The sequence below is a fragment of the Chamaea fasciata genome, unplaced genomic scaffold, assembly GCF_029207755.1.
Source record: "Chamaea fasciata isolate MVZ Bird 193981 ecotype frontalis unplaced genomic scaffold, bChaFas1.0.hap1 SCAF_2, whole genome shotgun sequence".
Lineage (NCBI taxonomy): Eukaryota > Metazoa > Chordata > Aves > Passeriformes > Sylviidae > Chamaea > Chamaea fasciata.
Window position 1 is genome coordinate 115,539,097 of NW_027094087.1, and position 27,569 is coordinate 115,566,665.

At 54.1% G+C, this 27,569-nt stretch overlaps 1 protein-coding gene across 3 annotated transcripts; it reads right to left on the minus strand.

The window, feature by feature from the left end:
- Nucleotides 1–4,380: 4,380 nt before the first annotated feature.
- CLIC6 (chloride intracellular channel 6) lies at nucleotides 4,381–26,859 on the minus strand. 3 transcript variants are annotated; one of them, XM_066177193.1, is made up of 7 exons: nucleotides 24,654–26,859; nucleotides 24,135–24,611; nucleotides 9,772–9,881; nucleotides 9,437–9,562; nucleotides 7,680–7,786; nucleotides 6,475–6,656; nucleotides 4,381–4,886 (listed from the first exon to the last, which is right to left on the minus strand). In XM_066177193.1, the coding sequence occupies exons 1-7, from the start codon at nucleotides 26,850–26,852 to the stop codon at nucleotides 4,725–4,727; spliced, it is 3,363 nt and encodes a 1,120-aa protein (XP_066033290.1). In that variant the 5' UTR covers nucleotides 26,853–26,859; the 3' UTR covers nucleotides 4,381–4,724. The 3 variants fall into 3 exon arrangements, with proteins under 3 accessions (XP_066033290.1, XP_066033289.1, XP_066033291.1); XM_066177192.1 differs by having other exon boundaries at nucleotides 24,135–26,859; XM_066177194.1 differs by lacking the exons at nucleotides 24,135–24,611; nucleotides 24,654–26,859 and adding an exon at nucleotides 10,553–10,743.
- Nucleotides 26,860–27,569: the final 710 nt, after the last annotated feature.

Below are 27,569 nucleotides of genomic sequence, written 5' to 3' on the forward strand. Positions count from 1 at the left end.
GCTGTCCCCTGCAATGACCTCGATGTCCCCTTGCGCTGGGGACAGCTCCTGGTCATTCGGGCTGTCCCCTGCAATGACCTCGATGGCCCCTTGTGCTGGGGACAGCTCCTGGTCATTCGGGCTGTCCCCTGCAATGACCTCGATGGCCCCTTGCGCTGGGGACAGCTCCTGGTCATTCAGGCTGTCCCCTGCAATGACCTCGATGGCCCCTTGCACTGGGGACAGCTCCTGGTCATTCGGGCTGTCCCCTGCAATGACCTCGATGGCCCCTTGCGCTGGGGACAGCTCCTGGTCATTCGGGCTGTCCCCTGCAATGACCTCGATGGCCCCTTGCACTGAGGACAGCTCCTGGTCATTCGGGCTGTCCCCTGCCATGACCTCGATGGCCCCTTGCGCTGGGGACAGCTCCTGGTCATTCGGGCTGTCCCCTGCAATGACCTCGATGGCCCCTTGCGCTGGGGACAGCTCCTGGTCACTCCTGCTGTCCTCTGCAGTGACCGCAATGGCCTCTTCCACGTCTGACAGCGCTGGCTCAGTGTTGCTGTCACCTGGAGAGAGCTGGAGGGCCTCTTCTACTTGGGACAGCTCCTCAACACTTGTGCTGTCCACAGGAAAGAGCTCAATGTCGTCTTCCACTGGGGACAGTTCCTCTCCACTCCTGCTGTCCCCTCGAAAGAGCCCAAGGTCTTCTGTTTCTTGGGACAGCACCTGCCAAGTGCCATTTTCCCCTTGGGACAGCTCCTTGTCATCATCCTTTTTCTTCCCTGCCGCATCCTTGAGGCTACTCTCCACAGCACAGGCCCCCGAGGGGAGGGTGGCACGGGCAGCAGCTGCCAGCTCGGGGACACACGGGCTGTGCCCTCCTGGGCCACCCTGAGCGGGGACAGGAACACCCTGGGCACGGGGCTGTATGGCTGCCCAGGACAGGGCCTGCAGGGCTGCGGCCCCTTCTCCCCTGCGCTCCCCAGCTCTGTGCCCCGGCTCTCGGTGTCCCTGGGGTCACCAGGCAGGGCAGCGGTGACAGCCGTGGCAGCGGTGACAGCCATGGCAGCAGTGACAGCCGTGGCAGAGGTGACAGCCGTGGCAGAGGTGACAGCCGTGGCAGCGGTGACAGCCATGGCAGCGGTGACAGCCGTGGCAGAGGTGACAGCCGTGGCAGAGGTGACAGCCGTGGCAGCGGTGACAGCCGTGGCAGTGGTGACAGCTGTGGCGGTGGTGACAGCCGTGGCAGTGGTGACAGCCGTGGCAGCGGTGACAGCTGTGGCAGTGGTGACAGCCGTGGCGGTGGTGACAGCCGTGGCAGTGGTGACAGCCGTGGCAGTGGTGACAGCCGTGGCAGCGGTGACAGCCATGGCAGTGGTGACAGCCGTGGCAGCAGTGACAGCCATGGCAGTGGTGACAGCCATGGCAGTGGTGGCAGCCGTGGCAGCGGTGACAGCCGTGGCGGCGGTGACAGCCGTGGCAGTGGTGACAGCCGTGGCAGCGGTGACAGCCGTGGCAGCGGTGACAGCCGTGGCAGCGGTGACAGCCGTGGCAGTGGTGACAGCCGTGGCAGTGGTGGCAGCCGTGGCAACGGTGACAGCTGTGGCAGCGGTGACAGCCGTGGCAGTGGTGGCAGCCGTGGCAATGGTGACAGCCATGGCGGTGGTGACAGCCGTGGCAGCGGTGACAGCCGTGGCAGTGGTGACAGCTGTGGCGGTGGTGACAGCCATGGCAGCGGTGACAGCCGTGGCAGTGGTGACAGCCGTGGCAGTGGTGACAGCCTGTCCCCACGGAGGGTCAGGGCCTGGCTCCGGCTGCCTGTGGCTGCCCGAGCTGCACCTGTGGGACCCTGAGGTGGTGAAGACTTTTGGGTGCCACCTTTGGCTGCCCGAGATGAACTGGTGGCAGCTTGATGGGCATCAGCGAGGAGCAGGATGAGGAGGAGGAGGTGTGGGACGGAGACGACTCCCTTGGCAGGGCAAAGATCCTGGCCCTGTCCGTCCACTGGCCTCTCCTTCCTGCCTCATCACTCCCTCTCGGCCTCCTCCGCAGGCTCAGCAGCTGGCTTTGGGTGTGCTCGGATTTGGGCTTCTCCTTCTCTGTGTCCATCTCCTCATCCATCTCCTCGGTCCTCTGTTGCAGAGCCATCCATGGAGCTGCTTCCTCCCGACAGGCAGCAGCTGCCTGGACACTGTTTGCCTCCCTTTGGGGCAATTCACTGGCACTGTCCTGTGCTCCTTGACAGAGCCCTGCGTCCTCACCTGCTTTCCATGGGGACATGTCTGGAACACTGTCGGCTCCTGGATTCACACACATGAAGGAAAAACGAGACCTGTGAAGCCGAAATGGGATGAAGAGGTTTCATTTCAGAGCACGAACTGCTGGATATCAAGGCTCCCTTTGCAGCAATTTGCCAGCCCGTGCCCTGCCCAGCGCCTCTCCTGCCCTGTGGAGTCCCATGGACTCTGAGCTGGCAGCTGTGACCCCGACCAGAGCTGCTGAGGAGGAGGAGCCCCCCGAGCCTCTCGCTCTGGAGGACAAAAAGGCAGCAGCTCCTTGTCCTCAGTGGGGAGAGGACATCACCAGGGACACGGAGCCCGCTGCCCGTCCTGTTCAATACTCCGGCCAGCAGCCAGGCTCAGCTGTACGTCAACCCCAGTGTGACCAGTGGCACCCTGAGCTCCCTGCTGGAGCTGCAGGCACGGAGGCGGCATCGGGAGGCACGGGATGCCCGGGAACACCGGATTGCTGCAGAAAGGGAAGCAGCAGTCCGAGGCAAAGGGGAAGGGAGCCCGTTGTATTTTATGAATACAGTGAGGAAGAATTTTAATAAGACTAATAATTTGAAAACACATAGAAGGAGTGCAGAGGAAGAGCAGTAGAATAAGGCGGATAAGAAGAACAATTGAAGAATACATAAATGAAGACAGAAATCTAATTTATAGATAAACCAGCATAGAGTTAGTATTTATTATATATCTTATACTTAAACTACAGTCTGTGATATAAAAACATGAATATACAATATCTGTTGTAATGACGAGATGTGATAATGTCCCAGGAAGTTACCAAATCAAGATGAAAGTGTGTTCCGATTACCGAAGAATTTGTGTGCGATCTAATAAAGTTTGCAAGGCACAAGGAAAGAGTGTCCGGATTTCGTTTCCTGTCTCTCGGATGTCCTGAAGGGCTTTCCCCCTCCGTGCCACGGAGTGCCCTGGGAGCAGTGAGTGCCCAGCCCGCAGCGGGAGAGTTCCCGGCCGGGCAGGGCAGGGCTGCCGCAGCTTTCTCTCTCTCTCTCGGCAAACTCGAGGCGCTCGTTGGAGCCGGCGGAGACAGAACTGTGCTGGGAAGACCTTTGCAGCAGGGCTGTGCAGCCGGGACAGCGAAGGCAGCACAGCCCGGCTCTGCCGCTGCCCGTGGCCAGGGAGCCGGGCTGGCTGCGCTCCTCCCCAGCGCTGCCTGCCCTGAGCAGCCTGTGCAAGGCTGCAGGGCTTCCCCCGCTGCAGCCCCAGCTGAGGCAGCAGCAGCAGCAGCAGCAGCAGCAGCAGCAGCAGCAGCAGCAGCAGCAGCAGCTCCGGGCTGTTCCTGGCACATCCCTGTGGGAGCAGCTGCACGGGGCTGTGCGGCCAAAGCCGCCAGGTCAGCGCACAAGCAGCGCTGGAGCGGCACCGCAGCCCTGGGGGCTGCACTGGTGCTGCAGGGCAGCCCCGCAGGGCTCAGTGCTGAGCAGCCCTGCCTGGAGCCCGGCGTTGGTCCCTCCAGCCTCGGGGATGCTCCTCTGCTGCTCCAGGGCAGGGCCTTTCTCCGGGATTCTGTTTGCTTTCCTTTGGGATAACTTTCACAGAACCCCTGAATATCGCTGAGGCTGGAAAAGCCCTCCCAGCCCAGGGAGTCCCAGCTGTGCCCGGTGCCCACCTTGTCACCCTGCCCAGAGCACTGAGAGCCACCTCCAGGTGTCCCTTGGACACCTGCAAGGGATGGGCACACTCCAAAGCTCCCTGGGCAGCTCTTGCCAAGGCCTGAGCACCCTTTCCATGAGGAAATTGCTCCTGGTGTCCAACCCGAGCCTCCCCTGGCACAGCTTGAGGCCCTTTCCCCTTGTCCTGTCTCTGTTCCCTGGGAGCAGAGCCTGACCCACCCCCCTGGCTGCACCCTCCTGTCGGGGGCTCCAGCAGGATTGCTCCTTTCTTAGGCCCTCTCCTCCTCCTCTTGGTGGATCTTCCCTGCAGGGCTCCTGCCCAGAGGAGAGCCTTGGGGGACGTCAGCTGTGCTCCTACCTGAAGGTTGGACTCTCCCCTGGGTCAGTCAGGGGCCGCTGGGTCAGGGCAAAAAGCCAGCATCCAGTGCAAGGTGAAGTTTGGCAATAACCGTGAAGCAGAGACCAGAGGCAGCAGGTTCAGGGTGTGCAAACAGACCTATTTCTTCTCAAAATGCAGCAATTTAGTCTGTGGTACCGCTGTAAGTGTGTGACCTACGCTGCTTCCCCACACCCTACACATCTTTACTGTTGATGGATGCCTTTTCCTTGGAATGGACAACCGACTTCCCAGCGTGCAAGACACACAAACACACACACACACACGCGCATAATTTGAGGAGTAAATAATGCAATACAATCATTAGAAAAGGATTGGCCAGTAGCAGAACTCAAAATCACTCCGCAGAATCTCTGCTGGTTTTTTGCTTTTCCAGCTTGGCTGTTGCCCGGCACTGAAGCAATAAACAGAGGCATCTTCTGGTTATTTCATTCTCTTTGCCACATCCAAATATGCGTATTCAATCTCTTGGTCAGCAGGGCACGTGTTTGTAAATTCGTCTCTTGCATATGCATTTTTCAAGTATCTTGAAATCCCTGTCATTTCAGGTGGGAAATGAAAATTTCGGTACTTTTTTGCAACGACCTTTAATTAAAGGAAAAAAGAAAAAAAAAGAAAAAGAAAAAGAAGAAAAACATCATTACACATAATATGTAAAAACCCCAAACATCTCAAGCCTACCCTTTATGCCCATTTTTCATTTCCAGTGTGTGAGTCTGGTGTTGTTGGTGAGCAAGGGGAAAGAAGAGGGAAAGGCATAAAAAGGAGACGTGGGATGAAGAAAGCTGCTGAACTCCCTGTAAAGGATTTGTTTTGTTTGTTTATATCTGTACCTGTATCTTGCTAAAGAGATGCAAAGCCATGTGGACCAGCAGAACAAACCCGAAGAGATACAGGTTAACCCAGCAAACTTCAGCCAGAACTAACAGAAGAATCCTACGGGAATCAGTTGGCCCCCACTTCACAACTTTCACTGAAACAGGAAAAACGTGAATGACATTCCTTAATTTCAAATGATCAGAGAATGAGCCCTAATCCCTGCCTGCAGGCAGCACGGGCGATGTGGCACTGTGACATTCCTCCTGTGTCCTTCTCCAGACATTCTCCTGCCCCCAGAGGGTTGTCCCCCTGCTGGCCTCGGCCCCCTCCCGAGGTTTGCCGTGTCCCAGTGTGGGAAAGGGCTCATCCCTGGCTGGTGTCTGCAGTAGGATCAGCCAGGAGGTGCCTGGGCAAAGTTTGCACTTGTGGAGGTGTTGGAAAGCGATGGGACCCCTCTTCCTCTGTCAGAGCACGAGTCTAACAGGAAACTTCCTGAAGTGACCTTGTTTGTTTGAAAACTAAAGAAATTCCAGTGTGGTCATTTCTCTTCCAGAGCCTTGCAGAGTAGAATCATAGAATAGTTTGGGCTGGAGGGACCTTAAAGACCTCCCTGTTCCACCCCTGCCATGGCAGGGACACCTCCCACTGTCCCCAATGTCCAACCTGGCCTTGGGCACTGCCAGGGATCCAGGGGCAGCCACAGCAAATCTGGGAATTCTATTCCAGGGCCTGCCCACCCTGCCAGGGAACAATTCCTGCCCAACATCCTATTTAACCCTTCTCTCCTTCAGCTCAAGGCCGTTCCCCCTTGTCCTGTCCCTCCAAGCCCTCGTGAAAAATCCTTCTCCAGCCTTCTGGGCTGTGACAACACCAGCCCCAGGTCACCGGAGCTGTTCAGGGGTGTGTGGCTGCTCCACAGCCCTGCAGGAGGAGGCTCGGAGCCTTGCCTGGGAGGCAGTGGGTGGAGGCCACCCTGTCAGAACTGGAAATTAAACATGGGAGAGACGGAAATTGGGATGGGCGATACAACTTAACCTTCCTTGGCTGTGGTCGTGTGCACTTCGCACGCGAAGTGCGGACGAGGACACTTCTGTGCAGCCCTGAATCCAGCACTCGGTTCAACCCCGTGGCTGTGAGAAGCTCAGCCACTGCAGTCACGGCACAGATACGAAACAGCTCCTCCAGACCTGCAACCACGGAAGCGGGGATCACCCCGGCTGTGCTGTAAGGAAATGGCCTCAGTGTCCCTGGGCGTGCCCCCACAACAGTGAAAGGATCCCTCTGCCATCAAGAAAAGGAGCTCAGCTGCTCTGCTCCCCTTCTCTCCAGGAGGCTAAAAAAATCAAATGCAAACCTTGATTATGTGGAGCTTTGGTAGGAGGTTGCAATCTGCTAAAGTGAGCTCATCTCCATCCAGGAATTTCCGGCTGGAAACAGTGATCTCCTCCGTGCTGTAAGCATCGATTTCATCAGGCAGGGGGCTATTTAAATAGTTGTCCAGCCTCTTCAGGGCTTTAAGCAAAGATTTTTCCAAATCTGGGTTAAGACAATAAAAAGATCATTCAGGCCCGTACCAAGGTCCCTGTGACACCAAGCGACTCCTGCATCCTGTCTCCTGGCACCAGCCCAGACTTCTGGCTGTGCCAACTCCTGCAATTCCTTCATCCTGGGCTTAAACCTTAATGCTGGGATAAGGGCTCTAAGGAGCTAAAGGGAGTTCTGGGAAAAACCATCCTGGGGCTGCTTTACCAGGAACGGCTCCTCAAACCCCGCTGTGGGGTGGGGTTTGGCACCGTTTCCCGGCCCCGCCTTCACACTGACTCATGCCAGGAGGGCCGTGGGGGCCAGTGCTTGTCCCAAGGCAGGGCAGCACAGCTGGAGTGACAACAGCAAGTCCCTGGGATGCCACTTCGGGCTGTTCAAAGCCAGCCCAGGGAACAGGCTGAAGGACAGAACAGAATCCTGGAATGGTTTGGGTTGGGAGGGACCTCAAAGTTTATCCAGGGCCACCCCTGCCATGGCAGGGACATCTCCCACTGTGCCAGGCTGCTCCCAGCCCCATCCAGCCTGGCCTTGGGCCCTGCCAGGGATGGGGAGACCACAACCAACCTGTGCCAGGGCCTCACCACCCTCACAGGAAAGGATTTCTGCCTAATATTTCATCCCACCTTGCCTTCCTCCAGCCCAGGGCCATTCAGGGTCCTGCTTTAGGGATGTGCCAAGGGGCTGGAGTCCTCATTATTTATGGAAATAGGGAAATCTCCCAGAGGGGGCTGTGCTTTTGGCAAAGCTGTGGGGAAGGTGCAGCCTCACAGACCCCAGAGCTGAAGGAGTGAGGAGAGGCTGGACTTGGTGCTCCCATGGTGACAGCAGCATCCGCTCTCACCAACTCTTGGAATCCTCGATTAAAGGAGGGAACAGGCACAGATTCCCAAAGCTGCCACACTCTGGATTATCCCTGTTCAACCTGAGCTGGAAATGGGGCATCCAGCGGTGTCCTACAACTGCACAGGTCTGCTTTCTCCCTCCCAGGGCTGACGACAGGACTGCAGCACCTACTTTCATTTGCATCTTTTCTCGGGTTCTTTATAAACGCAGAGAATTTTGCAAAGACGTCATTTCCTGCAGAGTTCGACTCGGGGTGCTTCGGTGCAAGTTTGGGATACCTGAGCAGTTCAGAGAAACAGAAAGAAGTGACCCAATTATCCTTTATTTTTGCCTCCACTAATTAATACACATTTATTCGTAGGGTGACCACGCACAGCCACACAGGACTCAAAGGGAACCGTCCTGAACTAAAAATCACTTTTTTTTTCTACCCTACCTAAATGATTTTTCCCTGAGGGCAATGGGAAATGACTGTTATTGCTGCGAGCACTGCCCAAACCTCCCAGGGTGTCTTCCAGGCTTTCTCCTCCAGAGGTGAGGCTGCCTGGAATGTGGCTCCTGCCATGAAAATCCCCATTCGCCGGAGCTGCTGCTCCTCTCAGGCTCCCGGCCCAGCCCACTGGAGGCGTCAGCAAGCTGACAGCAGCCATTCCAGGAGCTGTAGCTGCCAGGGATGGAGAAAAATGGGAAAAAAAAAAGGTGGAGGCAAGCAGCTGCTTCCCTGGTTTAAGTCAGGTTTGGCTGCTTGAGAAGGGAGCGCAGGGAGGGGACTGATATCCCAGAGGAGAAAAGGTCTGTGGGGTAGGGGACACAATGCTGGGACAACAGAGGGACAGAGGGGTTTGCTGGGGTGGGAGAGGACAAATCCAAAACTCAGACCCTCGTGTGCAGCCTGATGGACCCACGTGGACGCTGAAATGGCCCCGGCATGTCCATCGTGCACGAGGCGTCCCTGCCCTCGGCTTCACAGAATCCCAGAACCACCAGGGTTAGGAAAACACCCTCAGAACCACCCAGTCCCACCATCCCCACCCCAAACCACGTCCCCAAGGGCCACATCCAGATGACCGGAACACTTCCAGAGATGGTGATCCACCCTGGGCAACTCATTCCAACGCCTGACCACGCTGGAAGGGAAAACAATTTTCCAATCTCCAATCTGAACCTCCCCGGGCATAACTTGAGGCCATTTCTTCTCAACCCCTCCCTTGGGACATGGCCGAAGAGTTCGACCCTGTGGGCCTGATATTTCTGGGACTGAGAGATTTCAGCCTGCTAGCCGCTGCTAACTTTTTCCCCAAGGAAAAATTTCTCAAGAAAGCTTCTTCTCAAAACAAAAAACTCTCCTTTCTCCAAACAATCTTTCTCCAGCTGGTGTTTTGCTGTTTCTCCGGTTTAAGCAATGGCATTAGAGAGGTGTCGTTCCTGTTCACCAACCACGGTAAGTCCGAATGCTAACACCTTATAAAAGGGAGCAAGAATTAGAAAATAAAAGCCTTCTTTTTCCTGCGCTCTTTGCCTTCTGAAATATTTGGGGTCTTTCTTTCGTGTCCGACAGCGACACGACCCCGCTGCGCTGCAGCGTCCTTCAGGTGGTTTTAGAGAGCAGCGAGGTCTCCCTGAGCTCCCACCTCCCTGCACCCAGGAAACACAATTCTTTGTGTGCTGCGAAGAGGGAAGCCTCAAACGATCCCAAGTCAGAGCAGGGAAAAGCTCCCAGGTTTCCACAGGACGGATTCCACGCCCTGGGAATGACCCAGCAGTGAGCTCGGGATGAAGGACGGCAACGGGAGCAGCACAGCCGTGACTTGGGGACAACCCCAGTGACACCCCCAGAGTTCCAGCTCTGTTTCAAAGTCACCCCTGAGCTGGAGCAGCCCCTGGGGATCCCCTCCCCCCCGTGTGCAGGAGAAGCGGGAATGCGGTACCGGGGCGGCGCCAGCTTTTCCTCCAAGAATTCCTCGATCTTGTTGACATCGGTTTTCACTTCCCCATCAAAGGTCATGAACGGCGGGTTGGTGCCCGGGGCCAGGTTCTGCAGGTCCGCAGGTTTTCTGGGAAAGGAAAAGCCATAAAAAGTCCTTCTCCCCTCCTTTTTATGAGCCTCTTTAGGCACTCAAAGGAGCTCTAAGGTCTCCTCAGAATCGTTTCTTCACCCAGCTCTCCCAGCCTGACAGAAAAGAGTCACCCTTTAAAATCCCCCTTTTGGAAGAGTTGTGCTACAAGAAGGTTAAAAGCTCCGCATTAAAAGCCACAATCTCACCTTTTCAGATCCACGGTTGTGACATTAAATATGACGCCTTTGAGCCACAGGATCATAAAGAGGCGCTGAGAGAATGGGCAGTTCCCAATGCTTTCCCCATCACTGCCGGCCTGCGAGTGGAAAAATTGCAAATTATAAACACATCTGTGTGTAAATCACAGCAGTCCCTGCAAAGGAAACGGCCCCCGCCTCATTTGTCGGCGTGGACGTAAATCTGCGCAAGTCACTGCAAGATTAAAATGAGTGAAATCAGTTTATGACCCCAGGAAAGGAACGGAGAAATATTTACCAGCCTCAAAAGAGATGAGATGCCTAAAGCGTGGAAGGGAACGAGCAGAGTAAAGCAATTAATTAAGTATTTCAGCCCAAAATGCTGCGGGAGCCCTGGCCACGGAAGGGTCGCTCTCAGGTAATTTAAATCGCAATTTGTTGAGAGGCTTTGCTAAAATGGGGCAAAGCCTCGCGGAGGTGCTTCCCAGTGAGACTTCGTGTAACACTGCAAGAGATCAAGGCTCTCATTTTTTAAGCTCTTCACATGATTCTCCTAAAGCGCAGCTTTAAAATTTAGATTAAACATCCGGGGCAGAAGTATAAAAAAAATCCAAGTGTCTCACAGTTAATGGGTTAATTCATTAAGGTTTGCAGCCCTTGTAACCCAGCAAGACACACGAATCCAACCAGTCCTGTTCGTCCTTTTCCCCTCGCTCAATGCTATCAAGCAAATCTCAAACACAGAAAAAAAATCTCCTCCGTGAACAAACACACACTGCACAGAGCTCACCTTCACAAAGAGCTCGATGACTGGAAACAAGGGCCTGGCCTGGAGCAGGCAGGAGCTCGAGGGATGCATGGCAAGGACTGGATAAATTGTCTGGTTCTCCCTGTGAACCTGAGGAATCCCCCTGGAGAAATCCCTGTGCTCTCTGCTCCACAACCACTGGGGAAACCACGAGTGCCTCCAGCGCTGCCAGGGGGCGAAAACTCTCAAAAATGCTGGAACAGCTGGACTGCTGGGTTAGAAAAGCCTCGTTCCCGTCAGGGAAGCCTTGTTTCGTAGGTGGCAAAGCTGAGAGCTGCTGAAAAGCTGCCATTGTGGTTTTCCTCCTACTCAGAGCAGTGCCCTGCAGCTGCCAGCAGCCAGGAGACACAAAAACTGCTGTGGATCTTGTGAAAAAAAAATGAGCCTGAAACGCTGCCAGCACAGCTTAGGGTGGAGTTAAATGCACAGCAGCTCCATTTGGTGTCATCCCGCCTCTGATGCCAGGTGTTCCCCACCCCGAAGGAGAAAGGAGAGGAAAAGTCTCCTGGTGACCCCTGGGTGCTGGGAATGGGCATCCTGTGCCAGGCTGTGCCCAGGGCAGGAGCAGCAGCCTGGGGACTCTTTTGGGGATGGGCTCTGTCTGGAGGAGCAGGCAGCTGCATCTGGAGATGAGCTGGATCCCACCAGCTCCTTCCCAGCTGGATCTCTGCAGGTGGAGGAGTTGCCACAAGCCTGCTGCCCTCGCCCAGCTGTGCTGCCAGCTGTGCACCCAACACCATCCCAGACTAATTTGGGTTGGGAAGGACCTTAAAGCCCCATCCAGTGCCACCCCTGCCACGGCAGGAACACCTTCCACTGTCCCAGGCTGCTCCAAATTCCATCCAAATTTCCAGGGCTGGGCAGTCCACAACCTCTCTGGGCAGGCTGTGCTGGGTACACTGCTCCCTGTGGGTCCTCTGAGCTGGAGAGTGAAGAAAATCAGAGCAGCTGAAGCACTTGGACCCGGCCAGGGCAGAGCTGAGGTGACCAAGGGCCTTGCTGAGGGTGCAGGGAGATGTTTGTCCCCCTGCAGCAGCTGTGGATCAGCAGGATCCCGGCCGTGGGGATCTGGGAGAGCTTTGGGCACCACAGGGCACCAGCTCCACCCTGGGTGAGCTCAGTGACACCCACAGGGGTGTGAGCTCTGACAGGGAGAATTCTGAGGGGGTTTTGCTCACAAAAAGGAGCTCAGACTGATCACAGAATCCCAGAATTACGGAGCTGGGAAGAACCTTTCAGCACCATCCAGTGCCACCCTGGGAGCACCAGCCATCAGCCCAACCCCTGTCCCCAAGGGCCACCTCCGGACTGTCACTCTAAAGCTCACCTGAACTCCATCTCATCCCTTTGGCTTTGTAGGAACCTGACCTTTGGATGGGAGGGACCATCCTGGAGACTCCTCACAGCCCTCAGGGTGCCGAGTCTGGGAGCAGATGAACTGTGAGTTGTGGCCCCCTGAAGGTTTGGTGGATGTGCAGGTGCCTTTTGCTTTGATTCCGTGGGATCACCAGGGTGGGAAGAGCCCCTGAGGATCACCCAGTGCCACCCCAGTGCCACCAGCATCAGCCAACCCCTGTCCCCAAGGGCCACCTCCAGACTCCTCCTGAACACTCCCACACACAGTGACTCCAAACCTCCCTGGGCAGCTCATCCCAAGGCCTGAGCACTGTGCCAGGGAAATTTCCTTGCCCAATCTCCACCCTGAGCCTCCCCTGGTGCAATTTGAGGCCATTTCCTCTCCTCCTTTCCCTGCCCCTCCTGGCAGGGACTTGTGCAGAGCCACCAGGTCCCCCCTGAGCCTCCTTTTCTCCAGCCTCAGCCCCTTGCCCAGCTCCCTCAGCCCCTCCTGGTGTTTTCTAGACCCTAAATGTCTATTTTCAAGACATAACCGTGTTCTGGCAGTGTGCTGTGACAGGTACCCTCTTTTAACTAAAAAAAAAAAAAATATTAAATTTAAGGTTCGGTTTTAATTTTTCTTTCATTTTCAAGGTTGCTTTATGCTTCCCTTGGATCCCTGGAAGTGTCCAAGGCCAAGGTTGGAGCACTGGGACACTGGGAGGTGTCCCTGCCTGTGGCAGGGGGTGGCACTGGACGATCCTTAAGGTCCCTCCCAACTTGAACCACTCTGTGATCCCATGAACAAAATACCCCATCGACCCCTGGAGGACACAAAGTGGGTTTTTTAAAAACTTTTGATGACCGTACAGTGTTCCTGCAGATTTCTACCCTGTTAAAACACTGGAAACCCCAAATTCACTTCTCTTTCAGCAATATCGAAATCTATTAAATACATTAAAATTATACAGCGGCGATATAAAACCTTGGAAAAATCCAAAATTCTGTCTGGCAATAGTACTGCTGTTAAAAAAAAACCAAACAAACGCTATAAAAATTAAAATGACAATTGATTTTTCTTCGCTCAGTGCAACTCTAATGCGCTCATCAACCTTTTATGTTATATTATATTTGGGAGGATCACATCCAATCCAAAGTTTTTTGTCGGGAAGGGATCACCTGGAATTTTTTTCTCTCTGTTTTCACTCCGTGGCCGCGGGCTGGAGAACAAACACCCAAACACTGAATTTTACGGAATCCTTTTGATGCCACCTACTGGGCTTGAAATGTTGCTCTCGGGAGCACTTGAGATGCTGAAAATTGGAATTCCAGGCTGAAATTTTAAGATACGGCAGTTGCAATTGAAAATGCATTTTCAGGGCGAAAGTACCAATTTTGCCACTTGTTATTCCAGTGTTTTTAAACAGCCCCAAAGCTCTGCCTACCCACCGATACCCAACCCTAAAATCAGATATTTCAGCTGCTGTTTATTTTCTCGGCCAAACAGCAGGGGAAAAAAAAAAAAAAAAAAAAAAGAACAAAAACAAACACATGTTTAAATTTGGTGAATTCTGCAGATAAATTGCATTTTCAGGACTTCCAGGGTTGACTTTTGCTCTGTGTGACATCCCCAAAGGGAAGTTCAACAAGAGAGGTGTGAAAACAGCAGCTGGACGCTCCTCCAGGTTAAAAAAAAAAAAAAAAAAAAAAAAAAAAAAAAAAAGGATTTTTCCCTTCTTTGTTTTTTTTCACTTAAGAGCAAAATAAGCCCTTTCCACCATCCCAGGTTGCTCCAAGCTTTATTTAAGTTGGCCTTGGGCACTTCCAGGGATGGGGCAGCCGCAGTTTCTCTGGGAATTCCATTCCAGGGCCTCACCACCCTCCCAGGGAAGAGGGAAAGCCAAGTTTTCCTTTCTCCTCAGGGACACAGGGACAAGAAACCTTTAGAGCAGCATCCAGGCACTGCGAACTCAGCACTGAACAAACGCGGAATGAAAAGTCTGCTCCTCACTTGAAAATCAACCAGAAAATCTCTTCACAGACCATTAGCAGGGGCGTGGGAATGCCAGAGGAGTTTTGGAAGTGTTTTTTATAAAACCCTGTGTAGATTAAAGGTGGGGTTTTTTTGGCCAAAGCTGGGCCTCAAAGAGACGCCAAGGGGAAGGGGATGAAAGGAATCGAGAGCAGGTGAAGGTGATAAAAGGAATTAACTTTACACGGAAGGTGATAAAAGGAATTAACTTCACACCTGCACAGCCTTAGTGAGCACAGGGCTCCCCTGAGCTGGGTGTCGGTGATCAGGGATCAGGAGAATTGGCTCAAGGCTGAGTTTATCTCCAACAGGGCATCAGCAGGGACAGGGCAGGGCTGCTCTCACCTGGAACGGGGCTTTGGGCTGAGATCCCACCTGCAGAAAGGAGGAAAATCCTCCCCCCCTCACGTCTTAAATCTTGGGCAGGTTTATCCCGGCCATTGATTATCTCCTGCCAGCCAACAATTCCAGTTTTAAGTCTTCCCACCCTGTTTTTGGTTTCTGGGATTTGATATTCTTGCTTTCAATGCGGCGTTGGAGTCAATTTGCTGCCGTGATTTTATTTTAGGTTCCGTGACTCGTATGTTCAATAAAGGTCTCAACTAGAAATCGTTCTTTGAATGCTCCTGGTCCTCAGGCCAGGATCAGGATTTAAGAAGTGTTGGATATTTATGGGATATCTCCCTCAGCCCTGTTTATAGGAACTGAGCAGTGCTCACAGCTCAGGGGGGTGACATGCGCATGGAAATTGTAATTCTCTCCAGACAACAGAGAGGAAGATGAGGCTGAGGCTGTCATTCCATAGAATTATGGAATGGGTTGGGTTGGAAAGGAGCCTAGAACTCATCCATTCCCACCCCTGCCATGGCAGGGACACCTTCCACTGTCCCAGGCTGCTCCAAGCTCCAACCTGACCTTGGACTCTTCCAGGGATCCGGGGGCAGCCACAGCTTCTCTGGGAATTTTATCCCGGGGAAGGATTTTCCCTCTGGGTCCAGCTCCCTCTCTCCCCTGTGTGCCAAGAGCCACCTCAGGGCGTAGAACGCCTCTTTTCTTCTCTCCCTGCTTTATTTGCTGCCCATGGGCTGCTGGGTAAGTAATTATTGCAGAAATTAACTTAATCACCCTGTAAGTCACGAAATGTTTTTGACGCAGAGGGAGAATTTCTCCTTCATTGAGAAGCAACTTCGTGGCGCTCAACTTTTTACCTCTGGCCAGTTGCTTTGTAAATAATGAGAAACAAAAGGCTCAAGGCTCAAACTCAGTCCTGCCACTTAGATCAAATACCCATTTAAATTCGATTTTGAGGTGAAAACCTGCCCAGTAATTTCTACACCCTTCCAGTTCTGATAAAGGTTATAAATAAACGGCCGATTTAAAATAACTGCTAAATGATAATTCCGTAAAGTGAGCACACCAACCAAGGGAGTGCAGGTGAAAATTAAAATGGGGGATGTCTTGTGTTGCATTTTTAGAGGCTTTGGTTTCCTAATATCCACCTTATTTACAGCTAAGAGATTAAATTTATGTGTGAAGGCACTCTTTACAAAAGAGGAAAACCAACAAATTCTGTGATTTTACAACGGCGCTGTTGCCTCGGGCCAGGCCTCTCATGGTGCCACAGGAATTTCCAGCCACAGCCATGGCTCTCTACAGATCTTTAAAAAAAAAAATCACTAAAATCCAATGAAATAACAAAGGCACAATGCAAACTGCAGGTTTCTTTTCTCAAACGTGTCTCCCCTACACCAGACCTGCATTCAAAGCCACTGCCGTAGCTACAGGATTCAGCAGAGCGTGGGGCAGTGCAGGGACAATTAAATGGAAAAAATAAATGGGGAAGTTAAATTGCGGACTCAAAGACTGAAAAACTTGAGCTGCAGGGTTTAAATTAATCGGCAGAGTTTAAATTAACCTTGCCCAGTTTGGGAGTATCTTTCTCCTACAGCGGTGATTGCCATTTTGCAGTTTTGAGCTATCCTCGCTTTGTGTCTCACTCAAACCAGCATTGCTTGGAGTCATCCCCATTGGTTTGCTTTTCCAGCAGATGATGATAATGAATCGTTGTCTTCTTTTGGGAGGAGATTCCTCCCTGGGAGGGTGGGGAGGCCCTGGAATGGAATTCCCAGAGAAGCTGCAGCTGCCCCTGGATCCCTGGCAGTGCCCAAGGCCAGCTCAGCCCTGCTCTGATCACTCCCTTTAATCCTTATCCAGTCTTTAATTTGAATTTGCAAGACTGTTTTCAAGCCCTTTGCCAGGAGTGGAAGAAAACCCCTGAGCCCTTTAACCAAACCCAGGTGAAATCAGAGCCTGCAGACGCCGCCCAGTTCCAGGTCAGTGGTTTGGATCTCCCAGAGCCATTCCCAAACTTCCCCACGCTGGGAATTCCGCAGGGCTCGTGTTTGTGTCCCTGGGAATGTTCCCAGGTCACGAGCAGCGGCCCCAATGCTATTAACCATTTATCCTGTTACAGGAATTATGGTTAAATCCCTCCCTGCTATTCCTAATCCCCATTTAATAACGTGGCGAGGTGCCAGCTCAACCTGGAGACAAAAAAGCCCCTTCACATCCCTCGGAAATTCTTACAGGGAATTACTTCAACAAAAGGGGTTTTTATATTCCTGAACATGTTTTAGGGCTGGGGAAAACGGATTAAAGAGTATTTCTGGGATACATCCTGTTTCACGCTGCATTTATACCGGCCCTGCAACACAGCTGGGCTGGTTCAAGCTAAATACAAAAACTGCATTAAAAATGATATATAAAAACTATCTGTATACTTCTATATAGATATAAATTACAAATAATAATCATAAATTGGTACGTGTATCAATTTTACATGTGTGTATAAATTTATCATGCAAATTATATGCAATAAATTCAGTAAAAAACAGAAATGATAAATTATATGGATAAATTAATACATATTCAACACAATATGTATAAATTAAATGTATGAAATATCTGCAATTTGTGCTGGAAACCAGAAAGTAAATCAGCATTTAAAAATGGGACAAAAGGACCTTCCGTTCCCAGTGTGAATCCCAATTCCAGGCTATTCTCCATGCTGCTCTTCCCAGCCCCTGACACGTTTGGGAAATGAGGAGGAACACAGCACCGCTAATTAAAATAAAGGTTTTAGTGATACAGTGCAGGAATGAGATTTCAAAGCCACTGGCTCTAAGGGCTGATCTTCCTGGACACCAGGACTGTCCCTGTGATCCTGAGCAATCCCCTTGGAGCTCCTGATGCCTCTGCTGAGGGCTTGGGGGTGGGTTTTGTTCCACAGGCAGCACAAAATGTTCAAGTCTTTCGCGTGTATTTGGACCCTGTTGTGAGTTTTATCTGCCCCATTATGAAAAAAAAAAAAAAAGAATTTATTTTTTTTTTGTATTTATAAAATGCTCCTCTTCTCTGAGAGCTTTCAAAAAAATCATTTCCAAAGCAGCCGCCAGGGAAATGTCAATGATTGACCAAGACACAAACGGGAATTCTTCTGAGATCTGAGTCAATGTTTAACGTGCTTGTGGCTGCCCCGTTTGAATAACTCAGGGGAAGGCTTCGCTTTCACTGCTCCTGTTCTGCTCTTTGACTTTGGTCTCTGACAGCTCCATTCCGGAATATCTGCAATATTCTTACGCGCGCTCAAATGTCGGCGCGCGGAGGGAAACGAAACCAAAAAAAGGGAAATTCCACCTTTGTCCTTCCGCCTCCAACAGCGGCGCCAGGCTGTCAAAGCTGTTTTCCTGGAGAAGCTCGGCATTTTTTAGGAAGGAATTAAAGTCTTTAATTAACGAGCTGAGACAGTGCTGTCATTGAGAGCAACTGGAGTGGAGTCACTCGAGCTGAGGTTTTGTTTTTTTTTATCAGGAAATGATCAGATGTTGCAAATGGAAATGCAGACAGGGCCTTATCACGGGGGGACATTTTATCACCTCAGCGAGGAGATTTTGGGTCACCTTCCCGGGGCATTCACTTGGGCAGAGTCAGGGGGACAAGCAATTAATTTTTAAATTATCAGGGAATATCCCGAGCTGGAAGGGACCCACAGGGATCATTGATCCAGCTCCTGTCTCTGCAGCCTCAGCGTCCATTCCCTGGACAGTGCCCCAAAACCCTCAGGGGGTGAAAAATTTTTAAAAAAAGCATCTGTAGGACTTTTCCAGGGAAAACACAGGGAATACACTCAGTGGTGGCACAGGAGGAAGTCTGCACACTTCACTTCCCCCTTCCATAAACTCTGAGTTTTCCTTTCTCTGCCTGATTCCCTTTCCCAGCTCTGTAGAGGAGGGAGGGGGGGGGGTCTCTCTCTGGTTAAAAAACTATAAAACTGCAATTCCAGGCGGCATCACCGGGAAGAAGCGTCCTGAGAAATCCTGGGCACACTGAGAACTTCCATTATCACCTCTGCTTCACAGAATTTTAACTCACAAAGAGTCATAAATATGGATTTGGACGGTCCACGCAACGCTGGAAGAAAAGCCTCACGCTGGCAGGTGGTATTTCCATAAAAATCACACTGATGGAACCAGGGAATGGTTTGGGTTGGGAGGACCTTAAAGATCATCTCATTCCAACCCCCTGCCATGGGCAGGGACACCTTCTACTACAAAGTTTTCGTTTAAAGAAGGCCCTTTCCAAAGTTTCCCCTGACGTTTTTAAGAATTTGATTTTAGTCTAGTTATACTTTCCAAGCAATTGGTCAAATCTCTTTCCAGAAAATCACTCCCCACATTCGTAATATTTTATATTTGTGGAATGCCATGAGTTCTCTAGACTGGTTTGTTATTTCTCTACAGGAAACGTCAGTTGAAGCCCAAATTCAACCGACAGAGTGAGAACTCCCTGGCAGAGCTGCAGGACAATCCCCTCATCCCAAAAGGATGGCATTTGGAAGAGCCCCTCAAGCTCACCCAGCCCCACCATCACCACCTCTCAGCCACGTCCCACATCCAGAGGAACATTTCCAGGGCAGCTCCTGAGGAAGGCTGAGGCTCTCCAAGAGGATCGAGGGGACTAAAGTTTAATTTCAGACAACATCAAGGACTGAGGGCGGAGAGAGCCAAGGAAAACCTCCCACCCTTAGCCCTGCTCTGCGCTGATCGAATGTGAGAGCGGGTTTTATGAAGACAAAATTCAGGAGCAGAGGCCCCGTGGGTGGGACTCGGGCAGCTGGCTGATCTCCTCGGGAGGCTCTGCTGGCTCCAGCCAGCACCAAATCCAAGCTGTGCCCTGGGCCTGGATCAGGGAAGGCTTCCCTGTTTAATGAAGGGCTTACACAGCACGTGACTTTAAGCTTGTGCTTAAAGCCAAACACATGGTGTGGGGTTTTACTGCAGCAGTCAGCTGGGAGGAAATAAAAATAGGAATAGGGCCAGGAAGCTTTGAAGACCTCGACTTTTTTCTTTTTTCTTTTTTTTTTTTTTCTTTTTTTTTTTTTTTTACTAAAACCAACCTCCAAACCACAGAGATCAGCCCTGGGAATGAGCAGAGGCCTGGACAGTCCTGAGGGGGATTTAGCACTTCCAAAGCACAGGCAAAAGGTGATTCCAGGAAATGTTCACCCAAAGAAGTTGTGGTTCTCTTATCCCTGGAAGTGTCCAGGGCCAGGTTATACAGGGATTGGAACAACGTGGGATAGTGGAAAGGTGGCCCTGGCCATGGCAGGGGTGGAATGGGATGGGCTTTAAGGCCCCTTTCCAACCCAAACCAATCAATGGTTCTGACTAAATTATACAAAAACAACTCAGATGCAACTTCGTATTCCCGATCACTGGTTTCTGTCTGTCGGTTTATGTCAATCTGGAAAAGGAGGTTGGCCTGCCAGTTGTCTAAATCCCAGGATCACCAGGGTGGGAAGAGCCCCTGAGGATCACCCAGTGCCACCCCAGTGCCACCAGCATCAGCCAACCCCTGTCCCCAAGGGCCACCTCCAGACTCCTCCTGAACACTCCCACACACAGTGACTCCAAACCTCCCTGGGCAGCTCATCCCAAGGCCTGAGCACTGTGCCAGGGAAATTTCCTTGCCCAATCTCCACCCTGAGCCTCCCCTGGTGCAGTTTGAGGCCATTTCCTCTCCGCCTTTCCCTGCCCCTCCTGGCAGGGACTTGTGCAGAGCCACCAGGTCCCCCCTGAGCCTCCTTTGCTCCAGGCTCTGCCCCTTGCCCAGCTCCCTCTGGAATCACAGAATCACAGAAAGGTTTGGGTTGGAAGGGACCTCAGTGTCCATCTCATTCCAACCCCCGGAGAAGCTGCTGCTCACGGTGCCCCCAGCACACCCAACAACCTGGAGAGTTACGAAAGGAATTTGTAATGCCAGCTCCTCTTAAGCTGCCTTAGGGGACCTGGAATTGCCATATTCCAACTTTGAAAAAACAACAACAATAAAACATTAAAAGGGAGCTGGGAGAAGGCAAATACCCACGGGAAGGGAGCCAGCTTCCTGCTTTGGCTTTGGAGAAACGCTGCTTTGGTGCTTTTTGTACAGCCAAGGAACCCAGATCACACCAGCACTGGAGCAGCACGGCAGATCTGGGGCTCTCCCAGCCCAGGGAGTCCCAGTTGTTCCCAAATCCCACCTTGTCACCCTGCCCAGAGCACTGAGAGCCACCTCCAGGTGTCCCTTGGACACCTGCAGGGACGGGCACTCCAAAGCTCCCTGGGCAGCTCTTGCCAAGGCCTGAGCACCCTTTCCATGGGGAAATTGCTCCTGGTGTCCAACCCGAGCCTCCCCTGGCACAGCTTGAGGCCCTTTCCCCTTGTCCTGTCTCTGTTCCCTGGGAGCAGAGCCTGACCCACCCCCCCTGGCTGCACCCTCCTGTCGGGGGCTCCAGCAGGATTGCTCCTTTCTTAGGCCCTCTCCTCCTCCTCTCTGCTTTCCAAAACCAAATAAGAATCCCTGAAGGATGAAAAATCCCACAGGAGGGTTTTTGGGACTGGATGTTCACCCATTTCTTCTGTCCACAGGGACCACCAAGTGTCTCCCTCCTCCCTCGCCCAAAATCCAGCAGCAGGGAGTGCCATGGCCAGCGATCCTCTGGGTGGGAGCAGCAGGAGGGAATTTTGAGCACTTCTGCAGCGTGGGGAAGGCAGGAATTCTCCTTTCTTGCTTGCTTTTCCACACCAAAGGAGACTCCAGCCATGGGAAAAGGGATTGTTCGAGGTGGAGCTGCCCTGAGGGGCACCTGCTCGATGCCCACCTTGTCCCCAGCTCAAAGCTTTCATAACACCCCAATCAAAAAAGCAGAAAGGGCTCACTGACAGTGCAAATGAAAATACCCAAAGGAATGGTGGGGGGAAGCAAGTTAAAAAAAAAAAAAAAAAAGGTCAGGATTTCAAATGTCGGGTTTTTTGAAGTTCAGGTTTAACTTTGTTTCATGTGGCACCTGAGACCAAGGTCCTGCAGAAGGTGCCAGGAGTGGAACTCAGGAAGGACAGAAAGCAGGGAGTGAGGAGAAGGGAGCAGAACCCAATGCGTGGAGCTGGTGGAAGTCTGCACGCGGAAATCTTTAATTTCACCGAAATGCTGAGCTCCTGGGGTGAATCTGCACTGAAAGAGGCCCATGAACAGCTGCCCCCCTGGGTTTGGGCACAGCCCGACAGTTCCTGGCTGTACAGCCCCCACTCCCCTCCCCCAGTGTTCACACCCTGACCGAGGAGGAAAAACCGAGATTTTCAACACCAACACCTCCTCGGTGAGGACAATTCCAAGGTTTACACCAAGCACCAGGTGCGGCACGGATTCCCGGGGATGGACACCCAGGTGTTCCAGGGAGCTGAGCTCCTGCCGCCCGCGGATTTCTTACCTACAGCACTCAAAATTCAGTTGCTCCTTTATGATCTAAATTCTATTTAGGGCCCAGATTAATCAAAGAAAAGAAGATTTTCTTTTTTTTTTTGTAGGAAACCCCCATTCCCATTCCAGCTGGGTACACTGGCTCTGGAGGCAGGGATGCACCTGTTCCCATTTCTGTTCTGCCAGCAAAGCTTTTCCTTTCTCATTTTTTCAGCCCTTGCTGTAACTCTGCACGGCTCTGTGCGAAGTCACTCCAGGAAATTCCGCTGCAGAGAAGTAACCTCTGCCTCTGATGGGAATGAAGTCGTCCTCTGAATGGAGATAAATAATTTAGAGACCAAGGATGTCACCAAACTGGATAAATCCCCTTGCTTTTCCTTGGCTAAAATCTATTACCTTGTGCTCACGGTCAGCTTTGACTAAAACCCATTTAACCCTGAAACTGAGGAAGAAATGTTTGGGGAGATGAGCAAGGCCTTGGGCTCCAGCTGGGTTGTTTGGCCAAGCGTTTGTGGTACAGAGAAATCCTTGGGGATCTTTGCAATTCTGAAATCTGCAGTTGTGACGCTGTCGGGTTTTCCAGCTCGAAATGATTAGATAACTGTTTCAATTTAGAAGCTCTTATGTCTTAGATAAATGTTCTATTGCTTAAAATCAACGGAGGGGATTTTAGTGAGGGTTCAAGTCTACTCAAATGGTTAAAAAACAATAAAATCTGACAATTTCAGAAGTTTCCCAATCAATAAAAGGTTTTTGCTACAGAGGGGGGACAAAACCCTTGAAGAGCAGAGAGCACAAAGGCACCAGGGACACTGAATTCCCAAGGAAAGGAGATCTGGATGACCTTTGGGAACATTTGCCTTTGAAACGCCTGGAATAATGGGCATTGTTATCTAAAGAAAATAACTGGTGTTGTTCCTTGGGCAAACGGAAATCAGGGAGCACGCAGTGAAAGCCTCAAGGGAATTCTGATGTTTTGTTCTTCCAGGGGGTTTCTTCCTGAGGCTGATGCTTCTTAGGACTTTATCCCTGACACAGCACCAGGCATTTTAATGTTGGCCTGGCCTGGGATAATATTCCCTAGCAGGGAACTGCCAGGATTATTCCAGCACTGCTCCTGTCTTGTTTTCTTGAGCATTTTCGCCCCTTTTGGGATTTATTTTTACGTTTTTCTGGATTTGTGTTGTGCTATCAAACCATGGCATGGCCTGGGGAGATACTGAGCTCTCCAGTGGGCTTTTTTTTTTTCCCCTCCTTTTCCTGGAGAAACTCATTCCAATCTCTAACTAAAAATGAATCCAATCCCAAGTACAAAAAATCCAACTCCAGGTGAGGTAAAATACTCAAGCTTCATAATACAGAAATAATTAGAAAAGCAGCTGGGTTGTTTTCTAGGCATTCTTAAATTACCAATATTAAACCCATCACAGAAATGCTCCTCCCTTCTCCTTCTGCCTTTATTAGTTCACAAATATTTCCGAAGCCCGGGTTTAATCCTAATATTTGGGGATGCTCTTATCCTCTAGGTTGCTCTCTCTCCTTTTGGCCATGTTTTCCTCTCATGAAGTGGAAAGCACCAATTTTAATTTTAATTTTAATTTTAATTTTAATTTTAATTTTTTAATTTTAATTTTAATGTGAATTCTGGCTGGCCAGCTCCGGAGGCACAGGATGGGATGGTTTGTAGAGGAGAGGGTGCCAAACGCCTTCTGCTTCCCCAGGTTTATTTCCTTAGCTTTATGTTTATCCCACCCTGCTCTACATTTTAGTCCAGAGGGGCCAGAGCAGAGGGAAGAAATCACCTCCAGGTGCTTTCTACACACCGAAAATCCCCATCTGCTAAAGCCTCTGTGGATGGCTGCTGTTCCCAGAGCAAATCCCAGGGATTTTGCTGGGATTCCAGGCACAGGATAGGAAGGTCGAAAGCTCTACTCAATAAAATACCAGAAATTAGTTTTAAGTTTCCCACCCCCTTATTTTTCCCCCCATTTCCCTGTAACCCAAATCTTTCCTTCAAACCAACACGAAGTGGACAAGTACAGGGGAAGCTCTTTACTGACTGAATCCAGCCTCGCCAAAATTTGGGACGATTCTCCGAATGTCGCCCGTAATTCGTGTTAGACAACCCCAGCATCGCATTTGAAACATTTCCCACGTTCTTCCCCGCTCAGCCCCTGTGATGAGAACCCCTCTCCCCGCATTTTGGAGCTCTGAAAACCCACGGAGAGCTCCTTATGCCAGCGACTCCCGAAGGGATGGGGAGTCGGAGGCAAGTTTATTCGGGGCGTTAATAACCAAATCACCTCCGCCGGGCTCTGCCACATTTAAATGCCCCTCACCACAGGGATCCTGGAAGAGGCGATTCCCCACGGAGATCCCCCGGCAGCCCCTCACCCCTACCTTAACGAAGAGGGAGATGTCGTGTTCCTGCTTCTCATCATCCTCCTCCTCCTCCTCCAGGGCGCCCGGCGAGCCCGTCCCGTCCTCCTGGTGCCGCTCCCGGTCCCGCTCCCCGTTCAGGCTCCGATCCGCCGCCTCCCACCCGCTCTCGGGGCCCGGGGCTCCTGGCCCCGCCGGGGCTGCCGGGCCCCGCTCCGTCTCCGCCGGGCCACCGGGGCCGCCCGGGGAGCGGGGACCGCCAGCGGGGAGCGCTGGGGCGGGCAAGGCCACCCGCGCTGCCCCGCGGCTCCTCCGGGCAGCCTCCGCGCAGCCCTCCGCGGGGACCGTCACTGCCGGGGATTCCTCCCGCACCCCATCCTCGGGGACTGTCACATCGCCTGGGGCTTCCTCCTGCACCTCGGGGATTGTCGCTGCCGGAGCTGCCTCTTGCACCTCATCCTTGGGGATTGTCACATCACCTGGGGCTTCCTCCCGCACCTCATCCTTAGGGATTGTCGCTGCCGGAGCTGCCTCCTGCACCTCATCCTTAGGGATTGTCGCTGCTGGAGCCTCCTGCACCGCATCCTCGGGGACTGTCCCTGCTGGAGCTGCCTCCTGCACCTCATCTTTGGGGATTGTCACATCACCTGGGGCTTCCTTCTGCACCTCATCCTTAGGGATTGTACCTGCTGGAGCTGCCTCCTGCACCTCATCTTTGGGGATTGTCACATCACCTGGAGCTGCTTCCTGCACCTCACCCTTAGGGATTGTCACTACTGGAGCTTCCTCCTGCACCCTGTCCTTGGGGACTGTCACTGCTGGAGCCTCCTGCACCGCATCCTCGGGGACTGTCCCTGCTGGAGCTTCCTCCTGCACCCGATCCTTGGGGATTGGCCCTCCTGGGGCTTCCTGCACCTCAGCCTCAGGGACTGTCCCTGCCCGGGCTGCCTTCTGCACCTCACCCTTAGGGATTGTCACATCAGCCGGGGCTGCCTTCTCCACCTCCTCCTTAGGGATTGTCCCCAGCGCTTCCTCGGGGACTGACCCTGCCGGGGCTTCCTCCCGCACTTCATCCTTAGGGACTGTCCCCAACAGCTCCTCGGGGACTGTCCCAGAAACCGGGGCTCTCTCCTTCACCTCATCCTCGGGGACCGTCCCCAACACCTCCTCAGGGACTGTCCCTGCCTGAGCTGCCTCCTGGCCCTCACCCTTAGGGACTGTCCCCTCCTCGGGAACTGTCCCAGCCGCAACTGCTTCCTGCGGCTCATCCTTAGCGACTGTCCCCAACGCCTCCTCGGGGACTGTCACAGCAACCGGGGCTGCCTCCTGCCCCTCATCCTGTGGAGCTGGCACTCCAGCCGGGGCTGCCTCCTGCACAGCATCCTCGGGGACTGTCCCCAATGCCTCCTGAGGGACTGTCCCTGTCCGGGTTGCCTCCTGCACCTCATCCTTGGGGATTGTCCCTGCTGGAGCTGCCCCCTGCACCGCATCCTCGGGGACTGTCACATCAGCCGGGGCTGGCTCCTGCACCTCATCCTTGGGGATTGTCCCCAACGCCTCCTCAGGGACTGTCCCTGCCGGGGCTGCCTCCTGCCCCTCACCCTTAGGGACTGTCACCTCAGCTGGGACTGGCTCCTGCACCGCATCTTCGGGGACTGTCCCCTCTGGAGCTGTCACCGCAGCCTCCTCGGGCTCTGTCCCCGTCGGGCCCGCCTCTTGCACCGCATCTTCGGGGACTGTCCCCGTCGGGGCTTTCTCCCTCAGAGCTTCCTCGGGATGTGTACCGCACGGGGCTGTCGCGACAGTTTCCTCGGGCTCTGTTCCCTCTGGGACCGCCTCTCCGGGCTCTGTCCTCGACGGCGCTGTCCCCACCGGGGCTGTCCCCTCTGCTTCCCCGGGCTCTGTCCCCACCGGGGCTGTCGCCTCTGCTTCCCCGGGCTCTGTCCCCACCGGGGCCGTCACCTCTGCTTCCCCGGGCTCTGTCCCCACCGGGGCTGTCGCCTCTGCTTCCCCGGCCTCTGTCTCCATCGGGGTTGTCCCCTCTGCTTCCCCGGGCTCTGTCCCCGCCGGGGTTGTCGCCGCAGCCCCCTCAGGCTCCGGTTCTGCCGAGGCTGTCGCCGCAGCCTCCTGGGGCTCTCTCTCCGTCGGGGTTTCCTCGCTCACCGCCTCTCTCACCTGGGGCTCCGTCCCCGCCGGGGCCACCACCACGTCCTCGGGCTCCGTCCCCGCCGGCGCTGTTTTTCCGGGCTCCGTCCCCGTCGGAGCAACCGCTGCGCCCTGGGGCTCCGTCCCCGCCGGGGCCACGGCGCCGTCCCCGGGTTCTGTCGCCGCCGGGCTTGCCTCTTCCTGCGCCGTCCCCGTCGGAAGCGCGGCCGCGTCCTCGGGCTCCATCCCCCCCGGGGCCGCCCCTTGGGGCTCCGTCCCCGCCGGTGCCGCCGCCTCTCCCTCGGGCTCTGCCCTGGCCGGCGCGGAGCCCTCGGGCCCGTCCATCATCACCCCCGGGCCGTCCCCGCCGGGGTCCCCCTGCTCCGCGCTCGGTGTCCCCGGGCCCTCGGGGGAGCCGCTGTCCCCGGGGGGCTCCGGCGCCGCCTCCGCGCTCAGGAGCTCCGCGGGCCCGTCCGGGGGCTCGGCCGCTCCCTCGGGGCACAGCCCGGGCCGAGCCCCCGCCGCCGCCTCGTCCTGGCCTCCCTCCCGAGGAACATCGCCGAGCTCCGGGGGCCTCCCCGGGCTCTCCGCCATGCCGGGCTGCCCGGGACCGCGGGGACGCGCGGGACGAGCCGGAGCTGCGGAGCGGCGGCGGAGCAGAGCCGGGCACGGCCGGGGGGGAACGGGGGCGGTGCCTGCGGGGGGCCCGGGGCGGCGGGGCCGGGACTGCGCTCCTCCCCCGGGCACTGCCCCGCAACGGGAACGGGCACAGCCCCTGCCCCGTCCCCTGCAACGGGCACAGCCTCTGTCCTTCCCCGGGCACAGCTCCTGCCCCTTCCCCGGGCACAGCCCCTGCCGCGTCCCACTGCTCCGGGCACAGCTCCTGCCCCTCTCCGGGCACAGCCCCAGCCCTTCTCCGGGCACAGCCCCTGCCCCGTCCCCTGCAACGGGCACAGCCTCTGTCCTTCCCCGGGCACAGCTCCTGCCCCTTCCCCGGGCACAGCCCCTGCCGCGTCCCACTGCAACGGGCACAGCTTCTGTCCTTCCCCGGGCACAGCTCCTGCCCCTTCCCCGGGCACAGCCCCTGCCCCGTCCCCTGCAACGGGCACAGCTTCTGTCCTTCCCCGGGCACAGCTCCTGCCCCTTCCCCGGGCACAGCCCCTGCCGCGTCCCACTGCAACGGGCACAGCCCCAGCCCTTCTCCGGGCACAGCCCCTGCCCCTTCCCACTGCTCCGGGCACAGCCCCTGCCCCGTCCCCCGCAACGGGCACAGCTTCTGTCCTTCCCCGGGCACAGCTCCTGCCCCTTCCC